The 23,130-nt window shown below is 36.8% G+C and overlaps 2 protein-coding genes across 2 annotated transcripts in view; one reads left to right on the top strand and one right to left on the bottom strand.

Annotated features, from left to right (window-relative positions):
* Nucleotides 1–914, top strand: part of LOC101293039 — a 6,925-nt gene extending 6,011 nt beyond the window's left edge. The window contains exon 8 of the mRNA XM_004288301.1: nt 154–914. Coding sequence (XP_004288349.1) covers nt 154–330 — 177 coding nt within the window. The 3' untranslated portion in view covers nt 331–914. The remainder of the gene's footprint in view (nt 1–153) is intronic.
* A 1,743-nt stretch (nt 915–2,657) lies between these two features.
* On the bottom strand, nt 2,658–9,201 carry LOC101311221 (ABC transporter B family member 4-like). The gene is made up of 13 exons (XM_004288278.1): nt 9,066–9,201; nt 7,913–8,307; nt 7,687–7,741; nt 7,400–7,539; nt 7,091–7,312; nt 6,765–7,003; nt 6,140–6,665; nt 5,770–6,043; nt 4,573–5,468; nt 4,213–4,479; nt 3,839–4,105; nt 3,391–3,684; nt 2,658–3,224 (listed from the first exon to the last, which is right to left on the bottom strand). The coding sequence occupies exons 2-13, from the start codon at nt 8,225–8,227 to the stop codon at nt 2,868–2,870; spliced, it is 3,852 nt and encodes a 1,283-aa protein (XP_004288326.1). The 5' UTR covers nt 8,228–8,307; nt 9,066–9,201; the 3' UTR covers nt 2,658–2,867.
* Nucleotides 9,202–23,130: the final 13,929 nt, after the last annotated feature.

Here is a 23,130-nt window from a genome sequence, read left to right as displayed (position 1 = left end):
GAGAGAGAGAGAGATGACCCCCTGATTTTCCGTTGCTATAATACCATGAACATCTTTTTCAAATCAAAGACTGGTATTAGTAAAGATTAAGCGATGTGCTTACTATCAAAATGCATAACATCTCTAATGCATTCTGGGGGATCTGTAAACCAGAAGCACCCATTTTTCAGCTTTGAAAGCTATGCTAGTCTATGTGCTACTCCATTGAAAGATCTTGTAGCATGGTCCTCCAAACAGCAGCATGGTTACCAGATGCAATGTCCATTACTGCTTCCAAGCAGTCTGTTTCTTCTACAGCCTTGGATACATTCATTGTCATTAACAACTTGAGTCCTTCTCTGATGGCTAAAAGCTCAATCTGTGCAGCACCAGGGTTACCGGAATAGCAAATGCGGCTAGAAACTGCCTGGCTTGGTTAAACTCAGTAAGCCATGCCAATGAACTAAGAGTAGGGTCATTTGTCCATTTGTCTCTCCATATGTGAATCTGAGTCCCATCTCCTACTCGCCATTGCTCTTCAGCTCCGAGCACTGGCTTTCCTTGCAGGATACTTAAGCCAAGAGAAGGAAGGGGAGTTCCCTAACTCCGGCTGCCTCGAAAGAAGTATAAGGGTGGTACTTAGCGTTAAAAATCTGCCACAGGTGAGTTGGATTTGATACCAGCCTTCACCCTTGCTTTGCATGATCAAGAGTAAGAAAAGCACTTGAACCCCATGTCCCCTTCATCTTTGGTAAGACACCACTCCTAGCTGCGCCAATGTAATTTTTTCTTTTCCTCATTTCTCCCGGAAAGAAAGAAGCACGCAACTGATGATTATCATCACACATTTCTTCCACTTTGTATGTGGGATTTCCCACTCTGTTTGCTTTATTTGTGGCAGATTTGAACTTGCTTTGCAATTCGGCACTAATAAATTGGGTTCACTTATAAAAACAAAAAGACTTTACAGGATTTAAATCTACCCCTTCAATCTTCAAATCTAATACAAGTTGAGATAAAATAGTTACGCCAGTTCATCCAACATGCCTGTGTAACTCAGTGACTTAGTCTCTCCTATGTTAATCACTGAAAGATTTTCAGTTAAACTTTACTAGTACTTACTGACCATTTACATCTACTTGTTTCTTTACTTGATGAAAATAACTTTTTAAAATTTTTTTATTAGTCTTAATGAAAGAGAAATTTTAAATACACACCCTTAATCTCTTAATACACATCTTTATTATTTTATGTTTCTATTGAGATTTTGTAGGTAAGTTAAATAACCAAAACAGACATCTATTTTAAAAAAAAAATAACTCTAGAAGTATTCTTTTCAACGTCTTCTACCTTAAAATCGTCAAAAACATGTCTTCTCCCTTAACCCCAACTCTTCTCCACAATTCATTTGGGTTGTCTATTTTTTTTTTTGTATCTGTATCAGCTTTAGTTTGATCTTGCATATCATATTGTCGAGTGTTGCATCTTTATTATGACATGTTTTATCGAATAACTAGCTATCTATGTTCAATAGCTACTGTACTTCTACAGTTCTACTAGCGTGTGAATTTTGAAAACTTGTATTGGTGATTTGGAGTTGGGATATAACAATAATCATTTGATTATAAATTGAATGATGATAACAAAAAATTTCTAGCAAAAATTAGACGAAATAATATGTAAAAAGAGGTACCAAATGGTAAATATACATTAATTATATTAAATAATAGAATATTTCATAAATTAAGGGCATTTTAGGTAGTTTGGGATGTGTATTAAGTATAATACTGAAATGAAGAACTTGATAGGTGGTGTATTAAGTAAGGGATGTGTATTATAATACTGAAATGAAGAACTTGATAGGTGGTGTATTAAGTAAGGGATGTGTATTAAGCATCTCCAGCAGTATTGATAAATTGAAAAAATTAGAGATTTATCAATTTTTAAATGAATCTTTGCTCCAGCAGTAAACTTAAGAAGTTGATAAATTTAGAAATTGATAGAGAAAATTGATAAATTTATCAATCTTGAGGAGACAATTAACTAAAACTTAGCTAATGTATACAATTTAGCAATACTGCTGGAGCAAAAATTTAAAAATTGCTACTTTAAATCTAAATGTTAACAAATTTAGCAATAAATTTAACTCTACTGCTGGAGATGTGTGTATTTGAAATTTCTCAACTTAGCAATTTAACAAATTTAGCAATAAATTTAACTCTACTGCTGGAGATGTGTGTATTTGTTAAATTTATCAATTTAACAAATTTAGCAATAAGCTTGCATTCTTCTATGGTAGGTAGTTACGTACATACTAACCAATACATCAAATAAACTAGCTTCATACAAGGGTTGGATGAATTCAAGATCAAGTCAAGCGAGTTGACTTATGTCTGGAATTAGTCTACCTCTGTATCAATCAAAATCTGATTCACTTCAATCTGCTTCATCTGGAATTAGTATTGGCTCATGTACTTTGAGCGGTTTGAGCTGTAGGAACGCAGGGAAGCAAATACTATAATTCACTGGTTTCGTAGAGGTTTAGTTAGAAGTTCTTGGAATACTTGGGAGAAATTTAGTGAAATGAAGTAAAACATTCAGATCATACGAGGAAAGAGTCAATATAGTAGAAATCTACAACAGCCAAAAGGTATCTGCAATTTTACTTTCCTACTATATATCTTATTCACTCAAAGTACATTAAACAGAAATTAAAACTGTAAATAGAATTGATGTACAAAAGTAACATAGTAAAACAAAGAAACAAAAAACAATCACTATATATATCTTTTCTAATTTGCCTATTTGGGTGTTCCGTGGTGAAAAAAGGTGGATATACTTTTTACCAAACAAGAAGTTTTCAACTACAAAAAGAATAACAAGGTTAATCATGCAGTTGAAGAGCTCATGTGAAGAGCAACTAGGGATGCATAAAACCCATCGGTGATATTAATCAAATTGTCATGTTTCCCTTTCTCTACTATAACTCCATTCTTAACCACTGCAATCACATCAGCATTCTTGATTGTGGACAGTCTATGAGCCACAACCACTGTTGTCCGGTTCACCATGACTCGATCTAATGCATCTTGAACCACTCTCTCAGATTCGGCGTCAAGTGCACTCGTAGCTTCATCCAACAGTAATATCTTGGGGCTCTTGATTATAGCACGCGCAATGGCTACACGTTGCTTCTGCCCCCCAGATAACTGGATTCCTCGTTCTCCAACTATGGTATCATAGCCCTGCAACAAAATGCAATATTTAGTTGATTTATGCGTTTGTATAATTGTATGTGTTGTGTGTCCGGAATGTTAACATGAATCATCTACTAGATAGTCATCTTTATATGCACAGTTTTAATATGAAGACTCAAAATCATTATGCATAACTAAATGGTTTTCGTCTGACCTGGTGTAAGCTACTGATAAACTTGTGGGCATTGGCCAACTCTGATGCAGCTATAATTTCTGCCTCAGTTGCAGTTTCTTCCTTTCCATATGCAATGTTGGCGCGAATGGTGTCGTTAAATAAAACAGGTTCTTGGCTCACGAGTCCCATCTGCTGCCTCAACCATTTCAAGTTGTAGTCTCCAAGTTCAATTCCATCAAGTGTGATACGACCTGAATCTGGATCATAAAATCTTTGTAACAGTGCAACAACGGTTGATTTTCCGCTCCCACTTTCACCAACCAGGGCAACAGTCTGCAGAAAGAGATTCACAATATAGTCGATAAATATGTTGTTAACTTGAACATCAAGTAATCAAATAAGATGCATATTGCTGTTTGTTCTAGCTCTAACTTCCGGAACCTAAAAGAAGAAAAAGAAGTAAAATATATTTCTATTTATGATTTACCTTGCCAGAGCGGATAGTTAAATTGAGGTCTCGGAAGATAGGGGTATCTGGTCTAGATGGATACCTAAAGCTTACATGGCGTAGTTCAATCTCTCCTTTCACACCACCATCAATTTTCGTGCCAGACTCATTACTTGGGTCTATCTTTGATGGCCGGTCTATTATTGCAAATATGGAAGCAGCAGCAGATTTGGCTTTACTAGAATCGGGGCCAAAGGAGCTTGATTGAGAAATTCCGGTAGCTGCCATGGTGAGAGCAAAGAAAACCTGCAAGACAAATACACATCTGAATCAGTTAGATATCACGAAGTTATCTAGTACATCCATGATAAAGAAGATTTGATTGGCATTGACAATATGGAGGGAGTAAGTACTTGGAAAACATCGGAAAATGTTGTTTTGCCAGCCTTCACAAGTTGAGCTCCCGCATAGAAACTGGTTGCGTAGACACAAAACAAAAAGAAGAAAGATACCCCGAATCCTATTCCACTGATCAAGCCTTGTCTTATCCCTGTCTTCATAGGGCCTTCACATTTCCTTCTGTATAGTTCCATTACCTTCTCTTCAGCACAGAAAGAAGCAACTGTTCTTATACTTCCAACTGCGTCATTAGCAACTTGGCTTGCCTCCTCATACATCATCTGCAGCCATTTAGTTACATATCTTGGTGCAAAACTAAAGAGCTACTCATTTAGAACTAGTCACTAACAAATTTGTGGGAGCCTTAGACATACCTTTGCATCAGCGCTGAATCCTTTCATGAACTTTATTTGTACATATCCATTAACTGCGATGAGAGGAAGCAGTGCGAGGATAATAAATGCCAGCTGCCAACATGCAATATAAGCAATAACTAAACCTGAAACTGCAGCTGCCAAGTTTTGAACCATCTGAGCCAGAGCGTCACCAACTAGGGCCCTCACTGTGGCTGCATCTGCTGAGAGCCTTGCACCAATTGAACCACTTGAGTTCTCAGGCTCATCAAACCATCCCACCTCCATGTGAACCACTCTCTCAAAACACAATAATCTGATACGCTGAATTAACTTACTGCCAGCTACTGAAAAGAAATACCCTCGTGCTGGGATCACCACGAATGATATCAGACCAAGGATCATAAATATTATTGCCCAAAATGCTGCATCTTTCTTCTGTTGATTAGGTGGTTCATAGAAAGTCTTTATAACCCTGGAAATGAGCACGCCGAATATTGGAAGTATAACACCATTGATGATTGCAGCTATAGTTCCAATAATAAGAACTGGAATCTCAGGTTTGTTGAGGGCAGCAAGGCGGCGGAGTGAGACCGTTGGAGGTTCCTCCGGTGCTAGTTCTGTTTCTTCATATGCAGCATCTTGGACACCAATGCCACCTAGTCCTGTGGGTAAACCAAATGCGACTGAAAATGAGTGACGGCTGCTATTTCCTGCAGAAGAATTTCTACTTAAAGATCGTGCAAACGAAAGTCTTTGACTCGATGCTTTTTGACTCGACTGTCTAAGAGATGCCAGAGTTATTTCAGGTTTGCTTTGGTCTTCTGGCGTTTGTTCCGAGTCCTTGTTTACTTCTTGCAAGCGTATAAGCTGAGAGTAAGCTCCCTCAGGATCTCTGAGTAAATTTGAGTGAGAACCTGATGAACAGACAAAAAGATTATGTTAATTGATTGTAAAAGAAGTTAATAGCTCAGAAATAGGATAAAAGAATTCCTTGGGAGCCAGAAGGAATCCAAATTTTTCTGGACTTGATCAAGAAGTACAATGACTAATGCATGGAGAGTATATAGGTATGTTTCAGTTGCAAAAGCAATGCATGTTAATAGTACAAGAATATAATATCTAAGTTGATGTGCAGAAATCATGATTAGCCCTGTCTAATTAATCTGTGAGAATCATATATGGCTTTCTGCAATGTAGCTTCATAAAGTAGGATACCTTTTTCAACCATCTTTCCTTTATGGATGACAGCAATCATGTCTGCATTCCTCACTGTGCTCAAACGATGAGCGACAACAACAGTAGTTCGGTTAACCATAATCCTATCCAGTGCTTCTTGAACTACCCTCTCAGATTCTGCATCAAGTGCACTAGTAGCTTCATCCAGAAGTAAAATCCTTGGATCTTTCAAAATTGCTCTTGCAATAGCGATTCTCTGCTTCTGCCCACCAGACAGCTGAGTTCCATGCTCACCAACCATGGTGTCAAGCCCCTGAACAAAATAAAATCTCAAGTGAACAAAAATTCTTGTAATGCAGATGATTACTGAAGTGAATTAAAAATGAACTATATCGTGCTTAATTAGAACCTGAGGCAATTTATCAACAAATTTAGCTGCATTTGCAAGTTCAGCTGCTGCTTGTATCTCTTCAGTGGTAGCACCATCCTTTCCATAGGCGATATTTTCCTTGATGCTGGATGCAAACAGAACAGGTTCCTGACTGACAAGCCCAATTTTACTCCGAATCCATTTAAGCTGAAATTCCTTCAGGTTTATGCCATCTATTAAAACTTCACCAGCTCGTGGATCATAAAATCTCTCTATCAGACTGATGACTGTTGACTTGCCACTTCCACTTTGTCCAACCAAAGCAGCCGTTGTGCCACTAGGGATACAAAGAGAGAACCCGTCAAATATTTGCTCATCCAGCCTGGCTGGATAGCTGAAATAAACATCCCTCAACTCTATGTCTCCCGAAATGTCATCCAAAATCTTGCCCTTTTCATCATAAGCATCTATCTCTGGCTTCCTACTAATAGTCAGAAACATCTTATAGGCTGCAGCTTGACCAGCAGCAAATGCACTCATGCATGGTGATGCCTGCCCTAAAGACCTAAGTTATCCATATAGTTACAAAAAGCAAGAAATATATCAGAAAACTGACCAATACATGTGTGGGTTTTATAAATTCAAACATAACAGTGGTGCTTACATAGATCCAGTCAACACGGCAACAATCACATTCAGTACTTCACCTCCAGTATATCCCTTTTCCCTTATCATCTTTGAACCAAACCATACAGCCAAGGCATATGTGCTGAACACAACACACATAACCAAGCCAAGACCTATTCCTGCAGCTGAACCTTCATGAACACCTGATTTGTAAGCATCTACAAGATATTTACTATAACTAGTTATAGCTTCCCTCTCGCCAGTAAATGATGCGACCTACATAGGAAAGAAATGGTGGATATCATTGTTTTAGTCAATTAAACAGCAATTCTACCAATAGTTAATAAGGTAAATATCACATACGGTTCTAATGGACCCAATTGTTTGTTCAACTACATTTGCTGCTTTTGCATAAGCAGTTTGTCCACGGGATGCCATCTTGGTTATGATGATGGACATCGATGCACCAGCTGCCACAAGCAAAGGAATAGAGGATAACATGACAAGAGTGAGAAGCCACCCTTTGATGAATGCTATTATAAATCCTCCAATGAATGTTGACATCAGCTGCAAGAATTTTCCGACCTGCACAAACAAGCAAACGAATTAACCCAATGAGTACAGTAAATTAAGGAAGAATTTTTTTTCAATATGGTGTGAAATCTGATATACCTTCTCCCCCATGGCATCTTGTATGAGAACAGTGTCACCAGACATTCTCCCAACAACCTCTCCAGTGTTTGTTTCCATATCGAAGAAAGCAACATCTTGTCTCAAAATTGTTTTCAAATACATGCCTCTAATTCTTGCAGCTTGTCTTTCCCCTGTGACCATCCAGCAAGACACCTCTGATAAACAAGAAAACGGGGTTTACCATCAGTTTAAAGTTCCCTAATACATGCAACTTCTATGCATTGATCAAAAACATTTGTGTGAATATGAATATGAGATGTACTTACGAAGAAATGCTGCAACACCTGCCCCCACAGCCAGGTAAACAAATTTCAGAGAGACCTAATTTGTCAAGGTAATTAATTATCAGCATGTCCATATTAAAGACTTGACATATCCAAACTGTTTAGCAATTATCAAATGAACTAGCTAAAGTCTGCTACAGTTGTGCAGCAAAGTAGTTCCTACAAGAACCATTGATAAACATAAGCAGCTTGTTCAGAATAAGCTTACCTTTGAAACAACTGCGACGACGTCTTTATTTTGATTAGATCCAAAAGAATCTATCATCTCTCCAAACAAAACCGTCATGAGAGGCATACAAGAACCATTCCCAACGGCACCAATTGTGCCGACAACCATCAAGATAACATCAGTCTTATCTGCAAAGGAGAATAGCTTGGAAAAAGGAATCTTTTCAACTTTCTCATCTCCATTGCTATCTGATGAGGCTGGCTGATCCTTATTCATGGGGGCTGAGCTTTTCTCTTCTTCGGCATGGTTTTCATGACTATTGGTATCACCATTGACACCATTCTCATCAGCCATGTCACCAACTCCAAGACTAGTTGTCTCAATCTTCAGGTATAAACTCGATTTCCTCGGACTATTTATACCTCAATCTGCACCTGCAGAAGCACAAGTTCGTTATTAACACAGCAAGTCAAGCCGGCTATGTATAAGAGGAATATAGTTAGATCAGGAGCGACAAAAAGATAAAATTACAAAGAGTGTTTAGCCAGGACATGACTATTTCCAAACCAACAAGCAGGCCTCAGAGTTTTAAATACAAAAGATGACTGATTGAAGCATTCAGTGGACAACAAAAGAAACAAACACTGCTAAAAATCCCAAGCCTTCAACAATACAAACACAGAAGTGAGAAAACAAGCTTAGAAGTTACAAAACTAAGTTAACTTCCAGGAAAGTCGCAACACACATGCAGACAAGCAACACAAGACAGTATAATAATCACCAAAGCCAAGAACTGCAGAAGCTTCAGAGCAATCAGACATAGTTGAGCTTAATCTACAATTAGAGAAATGGGTATCTTCTTGTTCTTAAAGTTAGAGCCAAAACTAGAATCAGGTCCATTTACAATTGGAGAACCCAAACAGAAATGGGTCTCTACTTGATTGATCTATTACACAAATGGAACACAAACAGCCTGGACTTTGAAACATCAAAAAGGGTGTACTTTGTTCTGTTGCTGACAGAATCTAATCTCATGCAACTCCCTGAGAATCTCAGCCAATCCAAATCAATGACGGTCCATCACTAACAGCAAAGTACCGGCACGGTTTCCAAGACCCATATGCCATTAACAAAGAGAAAGAAGAAGAAAAAGAAGATAGAAAAACAAGATCTTTAAGAAAGATTATTTTACCAGAAACCAAAAGGGTGGTACTTGAACTCGAAACCCACGAAGCCACGAGCTTCCGGGGTTTTGTGGGTGTTTGACTAACGGCTCCTTTAGCGGAAGATGATGATGATGCACTGTGTTTTTTCGATACAAATGATGCACTGTTTTGAGAGCTGTAAGCACATTTATGTACTTTGATATTGCTTCCAGCCCAAGTATCATTCTTTGTTCACATTTTTATATATACTCGACGTGAAGCCAAAAGCTATACATACAATCTGGTCAAGGCTCCCATCTTTAGCTATGTCAACTATGAATCCAAGTTGTTGTTTTCTAGTGTTTATACACCTTTTATTTCTTGGTCTTTAGTGTTTATAAACCTACCTAGCTTCGCTTTCAATGATTCCATCTATTTTATACATATTTTCTTGTAAGAAACCTTCCTCCTCTTTTTTGGGTATTAGAGAGTTGTGCTTGTATAGTCCAACCACCACCACACCACTTACCAAGAACTCATGGTGTTTCTTTCATTTTTTCGCTTTCATCAAATAGGAAGATAAAGAATAACTAGTCTCCCCTTGCTTAGAATTAGCTAGAAAAATAAGTATAGTCATTATCTGTAATTGATCATCGATGATCTACCTATTTCCATTTGAGAACTCTTTGTAGGGAGATAATATAATCAAGCTCAAGTTTGATTATAAGGATGATACATGTTCAGACTTCATCACCAACTCCTCTTTGTATCAAATCCCAAATGACCAAGTAAAAGCAATCTTTGACTTACAGTCTTGTTGGTAGAGTACTTGGGTAAGAAGAACAGTAAGATTATCTAGGTAGCTATCTCTTCTAAAGTCATAATTGACGGCACGAGCCGGTAGGATGGATTTGGCCTGCATCAAGACGGGGATCTCTGTGTTTTTTTAAAATTTTAATTCTTATATTATGGAACCTTTTTTAATCAAATATTATGGAACCTGATCACCCACAATAAAGAAATCGGAGGAAACCTAATTATACATCTAATTTTGAGTGACGAGCTATTGATAAAATAGAGCTCTAAACAAAAGAAAGAGATTCGTATGTAAGACACGCGTAACATGTGACAATACGTTTGACCAATAGAAACAAATGTCGGAGATATCATGGATATTGCAACTTTGATATTAACATAAAGTTTCTTAGAACATCTTTATCACTCTCTATTTTAGTTTTTTAGCTATTTTAGAGAGTGTGTTTAGCTTTTTGGGTATTTTAGGAGCTCTAGCAGACTAGCCAAAACTTAGTATTTTAACTTTTAGCTATCTCGTTAGCTAAATATAACTAGCGTAGCTAATGAGATGTGACTCTATAATTTAATACATTCCTTTTAAGTTATTTAATGTGATATATAAATACATATAAACTATTTAATCTTCATTTATAGAATAATATTAATTTAATACTAGCTAAAGTAGAGAGCATTGATGCAGACATATCTCAAAAGTCGCTAGCCAAAATGACATTTTTTGCTAATTTGACTAAAATTTAACTCAAAAATGGCTAGCATTGGTAAAGATGCTCTTACATTACTATTTGTATGCCATCACAAGGATAATTCTACCTAAAAATTTTCGACAGAAAAAAGCAGCGGGCAATAGATTAGTCATTCCACTCACCTAGGCACGCAATTGTGATGTAAATAGCAAATAAAAAAAGAAAGTAAACAGAAAAAAAAAATTGATGTGGAAAACTAGAAAGAGCTTACCCAATGGTAGTGGCGTAGCCAGACATTCTCACTTAGAAGGCTCAAATTTTATTAATTAAAAATTAAATTTATTTTCAGCCACTCTTTAACAACAACACAATTTTGCTTAAAAGAATAACACAAACTTAATGTCAACAATATTTTTGTTCTATATACTAAGGGTGGGCATAAAAAACCTAAATTCCGGTCCCGTCCTGATCCCGTCTAGAAATTTGACAGGATGGGATGGGATTTAATTCAAAAAATACAAGGCCCGTCTTGTCCCGTCCAGTCACGTAGAGAAACAACGGGATGAGACGCGGGACTGAAAAGTTGAGGCCCGTCAGGCTCGTCCCGTCCAGTGTAAAAATATAGATTAATCTGAGCCATTGGTTTTTTAGATGTTTTGATCTCAACCTTACATTTTTCAACCCTAATACTAAAAATTTAGATGGCTGCAGTCTTTCACTTTTCTGTCTTTCAGTTTCATCGCAAGAACCCTAAACTTCTAAAAAGGAAATCGCTCTCAACCCTCCTTAATCCAGCCAAACCTCACAACCTCAATCGATGATGTCACATCCCGACTCTTAAATTTTTACCCTATTTACTAGCATGGTGTTAATAAGAGTTTTACCGTCTTCGTAAATGAGTTTATAGTCTTAAAGGTCCTTAGAGGGGGTTTTGAGGGACGATTATTTCGGAGGTATTATTCGTAGGAGAAAATATGACGACAGTAAAAATGGTAAATTTTAGCTAGTAAAAGGTAATTTTTATTAGGGTATTATTTCGAGGTATTATTTTTGGAGTTGGGTTTATTTTTTTTAGTGTGGGTATTAAGGTGTTGGACCGGTATGGGGTGTGGAGGCCCAAAAACCATTTCACTCTCTCTTTCTCTTCTCTCTCTCTCTTCCCACCCGACTCTCTCCCCGAGTCCTCTCCTTGCCGGACTTTCTCCTCGCCCGTCCGCCGCCGTCTGGCCAGCTCCGGCCGCCAAGTTGGTCCCCATCGAACCACCACCTTCCCCTCTTCATTTTTGGGTAGGTGACCGAGCCCCTAGCGCCGCCGATCGGGAGGAAACTCGCCGGAAGTCCCGACTGCCCAAAAACTCGCCGTCGTTGGAACTCCCTTCTCTGGCCGCCATAGCTGGAGCTACTTGGTTTGTTTAAAAGCCCTCCTCCCGTGCAGCAATCCCTTCAAAGGTTTCACTCCCCCTTGGTCTAGGTAAAGAGATTTTGGTGTTGGAAATTCTAGGGCTCAATTCTATGTTTTTGTTCGATTGGTGCACCGGGTTGTAAACAACAAACCCGATAAGCTAAAAAGCTCGTATGAGTAAACTAAAAAATAACACAACATTTATCACATCCAATATTCCACAAGAGAGATTGGATCCATAATAAAAGAAAAACACACATCTAACACAATACCCAAGAAAAGTACTCATGAGTGTCAGATATTTAATAAAATACCCCTCATGACCTACAACAACACTATGTGCACCCATGAGTCCCAGATACCATACAGTATCTCCCATGACCTACACTGACATACGGACTAGAGCTCTATTCCTAACCGCAACCAATCACCCGACCAAAGGCTTGGAACCCGGTTTGACTGTCTAATATCAAACACAAAAATGATAAATAGCAACTTAACTGCAACCAATCACCCAATTAAGGACTTGGAACCCGGTTTGGCTATTTATCAAAAAAATCAGAATATCACAACATTAACCTCAACAACACAATATCATATAATTATTCTCAACAACACAATATCACATCATTAATTCTATCCTTTCACATGGAAATATTTACCTGAACAAAATATAGATATTCCACAAGAATAATCTATAAATAATCAATAAACTCATGATCACATGAATCTCAAAATAGCACATAAAGAAAACTTGTTTTACCTTACCTTTGAGCCGTTGGCGATCAAGCTCATATATTTTTAAAAACTATTAAAAGCATAATATTAAATCCATCATCATCATCATCATCATCATCACATGACCATAATTAAATTTGGTTCAAAAGTGAACCTTGGTGAGATTTACTCACCTAGAAATCCTGCTGCAAAACCCCTAACACAACGAAGGCAAGCCAATCACAAAATCACAAATCACCTAAAATCACACAATTAAAAACCTTAGAAACCAAGGTATTAAAGGATAACACAATACCCTCAAACTAACCCTTAGCTCAAGAGAGGACAACTTCCCAAAGTCGTTGAACTCAAAGACATAATAGAGCTGCCTCAACTCTTCAAAACCTAAACTCTAACCCAACCAAACCAACACCAATAAACTTAAGTCCTAGAATGCCAACATTTCTTAAAAACTAGCCACATTACCACTCAACAAGCTCACAGCAGTAAGGACTACCTAACCATAGGAAACTAGGGCTGCAACTCTGCCGGACGCGCCGCCACAGGCGACGGTGAGTGGGCCCCACGCGCCACCCCAAACTTCCGAATTTGAGAAAACTCCCAACAACAAAGTTGAAGCTTGAAGCAAGGGGAACAACTTTCATACCTGAGATTTCGACCAATTTTGGCCGGAACCGGCCGGAAACCGTCCCGAACCGTGACCAGATAATCAATTCCAAAACCTGCAAAATCGGCCTCAAAACCTCAAAAACTTGCTTCAATCTATGCCTAGACACTACTAGGAGGAAGAGGGGATCAAGACTCACCAAAGGACACCCTTCGTCGCCGCCGTATACGGGGGTTCCGACCGGTGGCACAGCAGCCCCCTTTTTCGGCCGAAAGCGTCGTTTCCGGCGTCCCACACCGACAGCAGCTGCCCAGCCTTGAAGAGGGCACCTGTGGGAGTCGAACGGGACCGACGGCGGTCCGATTGGTGGCCGGACGGCGGAGCTAGCTCCGGTGGAAGGTTGGTTCTCGGGTGAGCTCGGGAGAGAAAGAGGGAGAAGAGAGAGAGAAGAGAGAAAAGTGAGGAAAGAGAGCAGAAAAAAAAGAGGCTGACTTGTTTTTTTAGGGTTACTAAAAACATCCCACACACATTTTTCTACTTATACTCTTTTCAAACCCGGAAACAAACTTTCCCTGAACATAACTTTCTCATACGACCTCCGTTTTAGGCGTGCCGCATGTCTACAAACTCGTATCCACAAACTCTACAACTTTCGTGAAGGAAGTTTTCGAAGATAACTTACGAAAAATAAAGTCAACTTTTGGCCTCTCAAAAGTCAAAGCACTTTAAATAAACTCCCGAAACTTCAACTTCACGTAACCCCAAGAATTTCCATAAATAATCCTTCATTAAATATGGGAAAAAATACAAGGAAAAATTGATATGAAAATCTAGAGTATTACATTGGAGGTCGCCGAAGTGGGCCGCTGCTGTTAGGGGGATTTTCATGATTTTAAATGTGTAATATTAAAGGGAGTTTAATGGTATGAAGTTTAGAATTTTTGGAGGAGTTTTGGATAGGTTTGCGATTTTTGAAAGATTGGTGAATTTGATGGTTAATGGGATAGAATCCGACCGTTGGATTTTCCTTATTATTGTTTTAGAATGTTGAAATAAAAGAAATAAGGCTGTGGTTGGAATTTGGCGTGAATCTGATAAGCTTAACCGTAGAAAGGGTAGTGTGTTAGGCTAAAGAGTTTTGAGTTATATATTTAAGTATTATTTTATTCTGAAATTGAAGTGTGGTCCTAAGCATGGTTTTTGTGCCAGGATTTGAGGAGACCTCACTTGAGTGGTGAATTGGATTTCGTCGGGCTTATGCCTAAAGTTGTAAGTGGACTTTTGTTCTAATTAAAAGCATGCGATGCATTATATTGTTGATCAGTTATTCTTCTGCTGAAATTTATTGCTTTCTTTGATATTTGGCAATTTTCATCTTTTGGAGAGTTACTGAAAATGAAATTTTAGGTGGATATGTTTATTGGATGTTTATGATGATAGTATGTATATAAATGCTAGCTAGCCATACGTGCTTGGTCCATCATAATGAGGTAAAATTCCATTATGGCGTGATGTGAGTGTTAGACACAAGCGTCATAGCTCTATATGAAAAATACTTTCTTATCTGGTTCATATAGGTTTTTATATAGGGAGTCCACACGTATATACACTCGTGCTTTTCCGCCATAATGAGGTAAAATTCCATTATGGTGTGACGTGAGCGTTAGACGCAAGCGTAGTAGCCTTATATGAATTTTTATTTTTCTTATTCCTTCATAGAATTCATACAAGGAGTATGACGAGTGTAAATATATATATATATATATATATATATTAGTTTAGCCTGAGAGGCTTTATTTTATTAAGTTTGGAGACTAGCCGGAGCTAGTCATGTAATTGCCAATTGTTGAGTTGAGAGCTTTTGAGCTGTCACATGCAGTATATTTTCTATGGAAATTTAAATTGGGAAAACATAAATATTTTTCATTAAATTCATTTTTGTCCACTCACTCTAACATTTTCAAATGTTTTCCCCTGGGCCTTTCGTTTTTAAAATGCCCAGTATGCAGGTTAGCATAGTTGAGGTCGGGCGTACATGGAGAAGAGGCATAGTCAATAGTATAGCTTCTTCTCATTTTTATATTTCTAGTTCATTTTCTCTCAAATAGAGTTGCTCTGAACTGTGGTTGTTGGTTATGAGATTTTCTTTTTAAAGTTAGTAAATAAATTGGGAGATGTTGTGATTTGGGGAGCACGAAGGCTCTAGGAGTTTAAGGTTGGATTTAGATTTTCAGAAGTGTATGCAGGTATTATTAGAAAGCTAGGGTTGTCCATTTTCAAGGGAGATTATGCCGAATTTTTGGTAAATTTTTCCTTGGAGGTGGTCCCTGCATGATTTACTTCGGGTTTCAAGGTGAAATTCGGGGTGGGTCTTGACAGATGATGCTTGAAATCCCAATTCAGCCAAACTGCCTCGGCCAGTCCTCCTTGAACTCCTCCACCGCCTCCGCTAACCTCACTGCTCGCCTCCTCCTCGGCGCCCGCTAATCTGAGCAAGGTAATGAACCATGTCCTATAATGTTGTTTACTCTTCTATAATAACACTTTAAACGACCAAACTCATTCAATTTCTGACCACCCAAATGGCCCAAGTATAGGAGAGGAGATTTCTTTTGAGTCATACAACAGTTTGTTACAGGACTTTTGTAGAGCTGGGCATGTTGAAAAGGCCATGGCTCTTCTTGCTCAAATGGAAGCTATTGGATTAAGACCCAATTCGGTATCGTATTCTTATTTGATTGATGCTTTAGGAAGTATAGGCAGGACTTTGGAGGCTGATGTATTGTTTCAAGAGATGATATTTCTGGGGTTTAGGCCAAGAATAAAGCTTTACAATGTTTTGCTTAGAGGGTTTTTAAAGAAAGGTTTGTTGGACTTGCAGTTAGAGTTTTGGGGGTGATGAGTGATTTGGGTGCTGAGAGAAATCAAGAAACATATGAGATTTTACTTGATTACTATGTCAGTGCTGGGAGGTTGGAGGATACTTGGTCAATGATTAATGAATTCTATAGGTGTTGAGTAAAGGTGAGCTACTGGTAATTAGTTGTTGCTACTATATATGTGATTATCTATAGATTCATGTGATGATCTATTGCGTTTACTAATATATACATGAATTAGAATGATTCAGGATATAATTATTGTGCTTACCATGATCATGAATTAGTTAGTCTATGATTGTACAAAACTGATCTAATGTTAAAGGTAACAAATCAAAATTTGATGTATTGGATGTGTTAATGTATCATAGAATTGACATTAGAAGGAATCCATATTTTTAAGCAGCAGAAATTTAACCAGGTCAAAAGGCTTTAATCCCCCCTCATAATGCTGCATATAGATTTCATGTGAATATCTATATGTAATATGTGTGTATACAGAGCTACATATGTGTGCATTCAGAGCTACATATATGTGATTATCTATATGTGTGTATTCAAAGAAGCTTCACTTTCTTGCTTGATTATCTATAAAGTTGAATAAGTTTATTGTGAATGGCTGAATACAGAGAGAATTACTCGAAAATGATGGCGAGAAGAAAGAAAGTGATTGTGCGACCCAACCGGTATTGTCATCGATGTTTAGAGTTGAAATTGTTTGTATTTGGAGCAGCCAGCTTGGAGCAACTTGTATTGTTGTGCTATCAGATTCACTACTATGTTTTCATGTTTTCTTTTGAACTTTATGATGTGTGAACTTGAGTAATTGTGGATTATTGATGTTACTCTAGTTTAATTCTATTTATGAATTGGATTAATATGATGCAATCTTTATTGGTATAAGATTATGTATTTATTTTTTAGTTTGGGCTTTTGATATTGGGCTGGGATGGCGGGATTGGGCTCATCCCGTCCCTGTCCCGTCTGGGACGGGACTTGCGTGGGATCAAGTTTTAAAAACGTAAGGCCCGTCCCGGTTCCGTCCCGTGTGCAATGTCCGGGACGAGACGTGGGATGACCCTAATCCCGTCCCATCCCGTCCCATGCCCAGCCGTATATACAAGTTTGTAAATGAACATGTGCTCCTGGAAATGCCATTAAACTAGCTATATAGAATTGCCATTAAACCCTAAACCCTAAATCATCTCGAATAAACTTTGGATTTTTAGAATTTCATGCACGATAAATATTGAAAAGAATATGTTAATTTTTCTTTTTTTTTGAGAGATAATGTAGGTGGATGCATAGTAAACATTAACGTGTTGTTTCCATTTAGCTTGTATGTATAGAAAATAATTGTAAATGAAATTTAAAACATTAAAAGTACAGATTAGAAAAGATTAGTAAGGTAAGAAACCCTTGATAAGATTTGTATTAATTAGATTAAGTATTTTAATAGTATAAATTTTTATTTCATTCCAAGGATTAATATATCTGCGATATTTTCCGATATATCCCATTTTTGAAGGACCGATATATCTAAAGGGGTAAATATCTTATCTTCCACCGTATCTCTGATATTTCTCTGATACCGTTAAATATCTCCGATATATAGGAAATATCTCCGATATATAGGATATTTATGATATATCTTCAATATATTAAAAATATATCTGTAAAAAAAAAATTTACGTAAAGAAAAATCACGTTCCAACAAATATTCGAGAGATGGGTAATTCCCTCGATTATATCTCACTGAATATGGACAATCTTCTACAGTGGGAGGATTGAACAATTTTTCATATAAAGAAAATTACGATCATGCCTCCCAAGATCATGATCATGACTTTAGAAGTATTAGGTATGGAGCATAAGAGGATACCATGTATGGGAGGAGCAGAGGCGGAGCCATGATTTTTTTTAAGGGGGGGCCGGCTAATATATAGTCAAATGAAAATCGATCTAATCCTTACCGATATATTTTACTAAGCACAATTGTCAATGTACATTAAGATATATTACCCGCTTGCTCTCATTTTTCCCGTAAATTCTCCTCCATTTTAAATAAGTAGTGATTTAGAAAGCTTTTTCTTTATCGATGGTGAGCGGTCATGGTATACATCGTGTTACTTGGTTACTACGTTTATTTAAAATTATGTACCAAAATGAAGCTTTATTGGTCTTTTAATTTTTCGGGCCAAACTGTTCTTGCATTTTATTTTTTATCGATCTATGTCATTGCATTTTATTTGCACAAATTGATAAACAAATATATTAAACTTTTACAACTTGAATTTTAGTTTTTTTAGTTATGAAATTGGAAATAGATTACAGATTGAAATTAATTCATGTATTTTATTCATTTAAGAAAGTAAGAAGCCAAGAATTGAGTGCAAAGTTTGCCACGTCCCATTTGTGTTCCTTGCATGAGTAGTTTCTATATTTGTCTGGGGGGTGCCATCAAAGCATTATCAACTATAAGTTTTTCTTAAATCAATAGCTTCCTAGTTAGTAATCACTTATCAACCAAAGAGTCAAGGGGTGCCATGACACTCTTTGGTCCTTACTTAGCTTCGCCCCTGGGGAGAAGGACTAAAGGTGCAAATGATTATCAAGATGTTGCTTCAGTTGCACTAAGTTTTGAGTTTATCGATTTAGGTAGTGAGACTTGAACCTCAAATGAATCTCAAGAAGGTAACAATCAATATGACTATAATGTTTATGGCCATAATCAATACGCAGAAGTCAATAACCAGTCATCTAGTTGGATTCATCCTTACTATCCACTTATAGTAAGGATGGCCATAATCAATGAATCTAAAGAAAGCAACAATCAATATGACTATAATGTTTATGGCCATAATCAATGTGCAGAAGTTAGTGATCAGTCATCCAGTTGGATTCATCCTTATTATCCACTTATAGGGGAAACAGTTAGCTGCTCTAAAGAGATATATGATTATCATATTAAACACTACAATTCGTACTATATGAGTCATATGTCTTGGTCTGATTATTGTACTTTTATGGACCAGCGTGCGTCTTATCAACAACCTAGATTCTCATTCTAGGTGTAGATAAAATTGATGTTTGTAATATTTATATGTAAATTCAATAATTTAAATATTTTAGAAAAAAAATTCTTCCTAAAATCCTGATATTTTTCCCACAGATATCCCCGATATATCCGATATCTCTTTTTTTCAAAGTACCGATAGATACACCGATACCGATATTTTAATCCTTGCTCTCACCCCTAGCTAGCTACGCCCATGCCCAATGGCCCCAATACCATTTGGTATATATAGTGGCATAAGTTTTCTCTTTTAAGTTAGAGGTCGTAATTAAGTTTGACTCACAAACTAGAAAGAGCTTGATAATTTGGTAAGAGTGCGGTTATTGGGATCTCTAAATTTGCTCACCAGACCTCACTCTATTGTGAATTATTAAATGACATATATATATATATATCCTCATACACAATGACTATTAAGGACAATAATTGTACAAAAAGAAATATTATATTTATTATGTCTAGACTTTCCAATTCAATAATAATTAATTACATTCTTTATTATTTTCCTTATATATTCTTGTTTTCCAATTTCTTTTTATTAAAGCATATATATATATATATAGTTCATAAGAGACTAAAATAATGATACAAATATCGATCATGTGACAATTAAAATTTTGTATTATCATACATGTTGAACGCATATACGTACTTGCAAGGTGCAACAAATTATTTTTTGAACAAAAAAAAAATATATATATATCTATATATCTCTATTGATTATAGAAAATAATTTATTATGAGGTATAAAATAGAGATCAAATTATTCAAAATAAAAAAACAGAGAAAAAATAACACGCACAAAAGAGAAAAACAAAAGTTAAATTGATATATAGAACAGTTCATGATAAAACATTTTCTTGCATGAAAAAAATAATCAAAAAATGAAGGTAGGGATAATGGATGTTCAAAAACAAAAAGGTAAAAAAAAAAAATTAAAGAATGAGAGGTCTATTGAGTGAATAAGAGGTAAAATAAGTAATTAATTAAAATATATGTCAACTAAGGTTATGTTAGGAATTTGAAATGAATTCTAATAAGAAAATGCTTATATTAAAAAGTAAAAGAGAGGTGTAGAGAGAATGAGATGTATATTGTGTAAATTTGGAGGTCCCAATAGCCGTACTCATTCGGTAAAGTCATACATTTTATTTTCGGTTGGCTCATCGCTCAATTCATATATTTTGCTTCTCATTAATGTTTCATTGCATCAAGTCATACTCAACTCCATAATATGGTAAATTTGTTTGGTCATAAATTTGCTGGCATCAAATCGCTCACCAGTCATTATAAGTTTTTGATATGGTTTGAACTTTTAACTACGAGTCTTTGCTGCGTCGATCATCCAAACCATTGCCTAGAAGTAGCATGTTCACTTAAGTACCAATTCCTCAAGACCCAACGTTATCTTAGTAATGACCTGAGAGAATGCAATTAGGCCTCTTTTTAGCGGCCTACTTTTTACCCATTTACAGAACTTCATACTCAATTACTCACCAAAACATGCATGATCGAAAAAGTAGTAACGTTTGTGGTTTAACAATGCAAATCCAAATATCGTTAATCAAACTGAATAACGTCGAAAGATAATGTCAATGATATGGATTTCCGGCCATCAAAAATTTATATTAGCAATGAAATAATAAAAGATGAGGACAAGTTCTTGACCATAAGACAGTTCCTATTCCTAATACGTAATGAAGTTTGATTGTTTCAGAAGTGCCATATATTATGAGTTTTTGACAACGATCTAAGTACTTAATAATTGTTGAGTATCGTTCCAACTTGCTCACAAATCACAAACATGCAATTGATCGATTCTGTAATTAATCTCCATTATTTGATCGCAGAAAAAGAGAGAGCTAAAAATATTCAAAGTCGTTAAAGTCAGAAGCAATACTATATATAACGACTGATTCCAAAATGATATAACTTAAACAATCCTTTACCTAGTCTACAAATCATAGTGATTGACCCCTTTTGCTTAATTAATCGTGAAGTAAACAAGGATGCAAATAGAATATAAGAATATTGTAATTAACAACCTAATCTAATGACCATAACATGAATTAATAAACGTAAATTTCTCGTATATAATTGTATATAGGCGCGTGGTAAGTAACTTTTTGAATGAATCAATTTAAATGACAAATCAATTATATTAAGAGATGTATCTATAGACTCTTCAAAGCTAGATATTTTCCTACTTGTGATTTTTGGCATGCTTCTACTCCTACGGGTCCTTCAGCTTGTTGGAAAGGAATCTTTGAAGCTAGAGAGCTTCTGGTAAATGGTACTCGATGGCGAGTTGGGAATGGGATGTCTATTCATGCATGGAATGATCCATGGCTAGCCAGACCTAAAGATTTTAGACCCATTGGTCAGAGAAGCAGTAGACTATCTAAAGTCAGTGAGTTTATTCGTCAGGAGCATTTCGAAACAGAGGATGTCAATTTAATCTTGGCTATTCTGTTATGCCATAGGGTTGCAGGGGATCGACTAATATGGCACTACGATCCTAAAGGGCTGTACTCAACAAAAAGTGCTTACCAATTGGCTCGGTCACTATTGCATGATTCTCCATCAACAAGTGTTGTGAATCCAGATTCAGTTTGGAAGAAGATTTGGCAGGCTGCAGTGCCAGGTAAGATTAACGTTCATGTTTGGTGTGTGTGTGCTTCTATATTACCTACTGCTGCATCTTTGAGGAAAAAGAGAATCTTTGTAGGTGATGGATGCTTCTTTTGTAATTCGGAGGACGAAACAATTGAGCATGTAAGTCGAGATTGTTGTTTTGTTAAGGATTTCTTAAAGTCTTTTCAAGAGTTGGGAGTAGTATTTTAGGGTAGTACTCCTTCTATGTCGACGGTGGACTGGATAGATATGTGTGCATGCCGCTTGGGTAAGGCGGAATTCGCATTACTGTTGATATCATTGTGGATGATTTGGAAGGAAAGGAATTCGAGACTATGGGATGACAAGGTACACTCTCTTAGCCAATTGGTTTATCAAACTAGGAGCTATGTGATATTACTCCATTCTATCCGATCGAAGGCTACAATACAAGGGAAAGTACTGAAACCGTGGTGTCCTAGCCTCCACTAGTTGGATGGTTGAAAGCGAATCTGGATGGTTCTTTTGATAGTACCACAAATAGTGGGGGTGTTGGTGCGGTTATCCGTGATCATACAGGTCTCATTGTTGGTGGGGTGTGCTATCGGTATAGTAATATTACAGCGCCAGAGCTTATAAAAGCAATGGCAGGCAGAGCTACTTGCGAGTTGGCAGTTGAGCATGATCTTAATCCAATCATCTTGGAGTCAGATTGTCTCAGGTTGGTTCAGGCTACCAAGCAAGTGGGGTTGGATCATTCTGTTTTTGGTGATATTGTGGAGGACATTAAATTCTGTCTTTCTAACCTTCCTTCATCCTCTTTTGTTCATGTCTATCGTAATGCTAATTCTGTAGCTAATAAAGTAGCTAAATTGGCATTAGGATCTGGGTCTCCGGTCGATGGTATGGTCCAATACCGGATGGTTTGTATGGCTTTTTAGCCAATGCTTGTAATTGTTGATCTTTTTGAATAAAATTGACGTCAGTTTATAAAATAAAAAAAACAATCGAAATAGGTAAGAAAGTTAATAGGAAATTAAATTACTACTAACAAAATTTATCAAAACAAAATTTTTGAAGTAAAAAATGAATAGATTAATTACTGGTCACTCCATTAATTTTCATGCGCTCGACAGTTTACTCCATTAACTTTCAATTTCAATCGATTACTCCATTAACTATCCAATGTCACACAATTAAGTCCATCCGTTAAGTGACCGTCCAAATCAGTGGTTAAGTTGCTGACTGGACATATTTTTCAACTGAAAATTCCATTTAACACCCCACCTCTCTCTCTC

This window comes from Fragaria vesca, linkage group LG1 (genome assembly GCF_000184155.1).
Source record: "Fragaria vesca subsp. vesca linkage group LG1, FraVesHawaii_1.0, whole genome shotgun sequence".
Taxonomy (NCBI): domain Eukaryota; kingdom Viridiplantae; phylum Streptophyta; class Magnoliopsida; order Rosales; family Rosaceae; genus Fragaria; species Fragaria vesca.
This window is presented reverse-complemented; position numbering and strand designations above follow the sequence as displayed.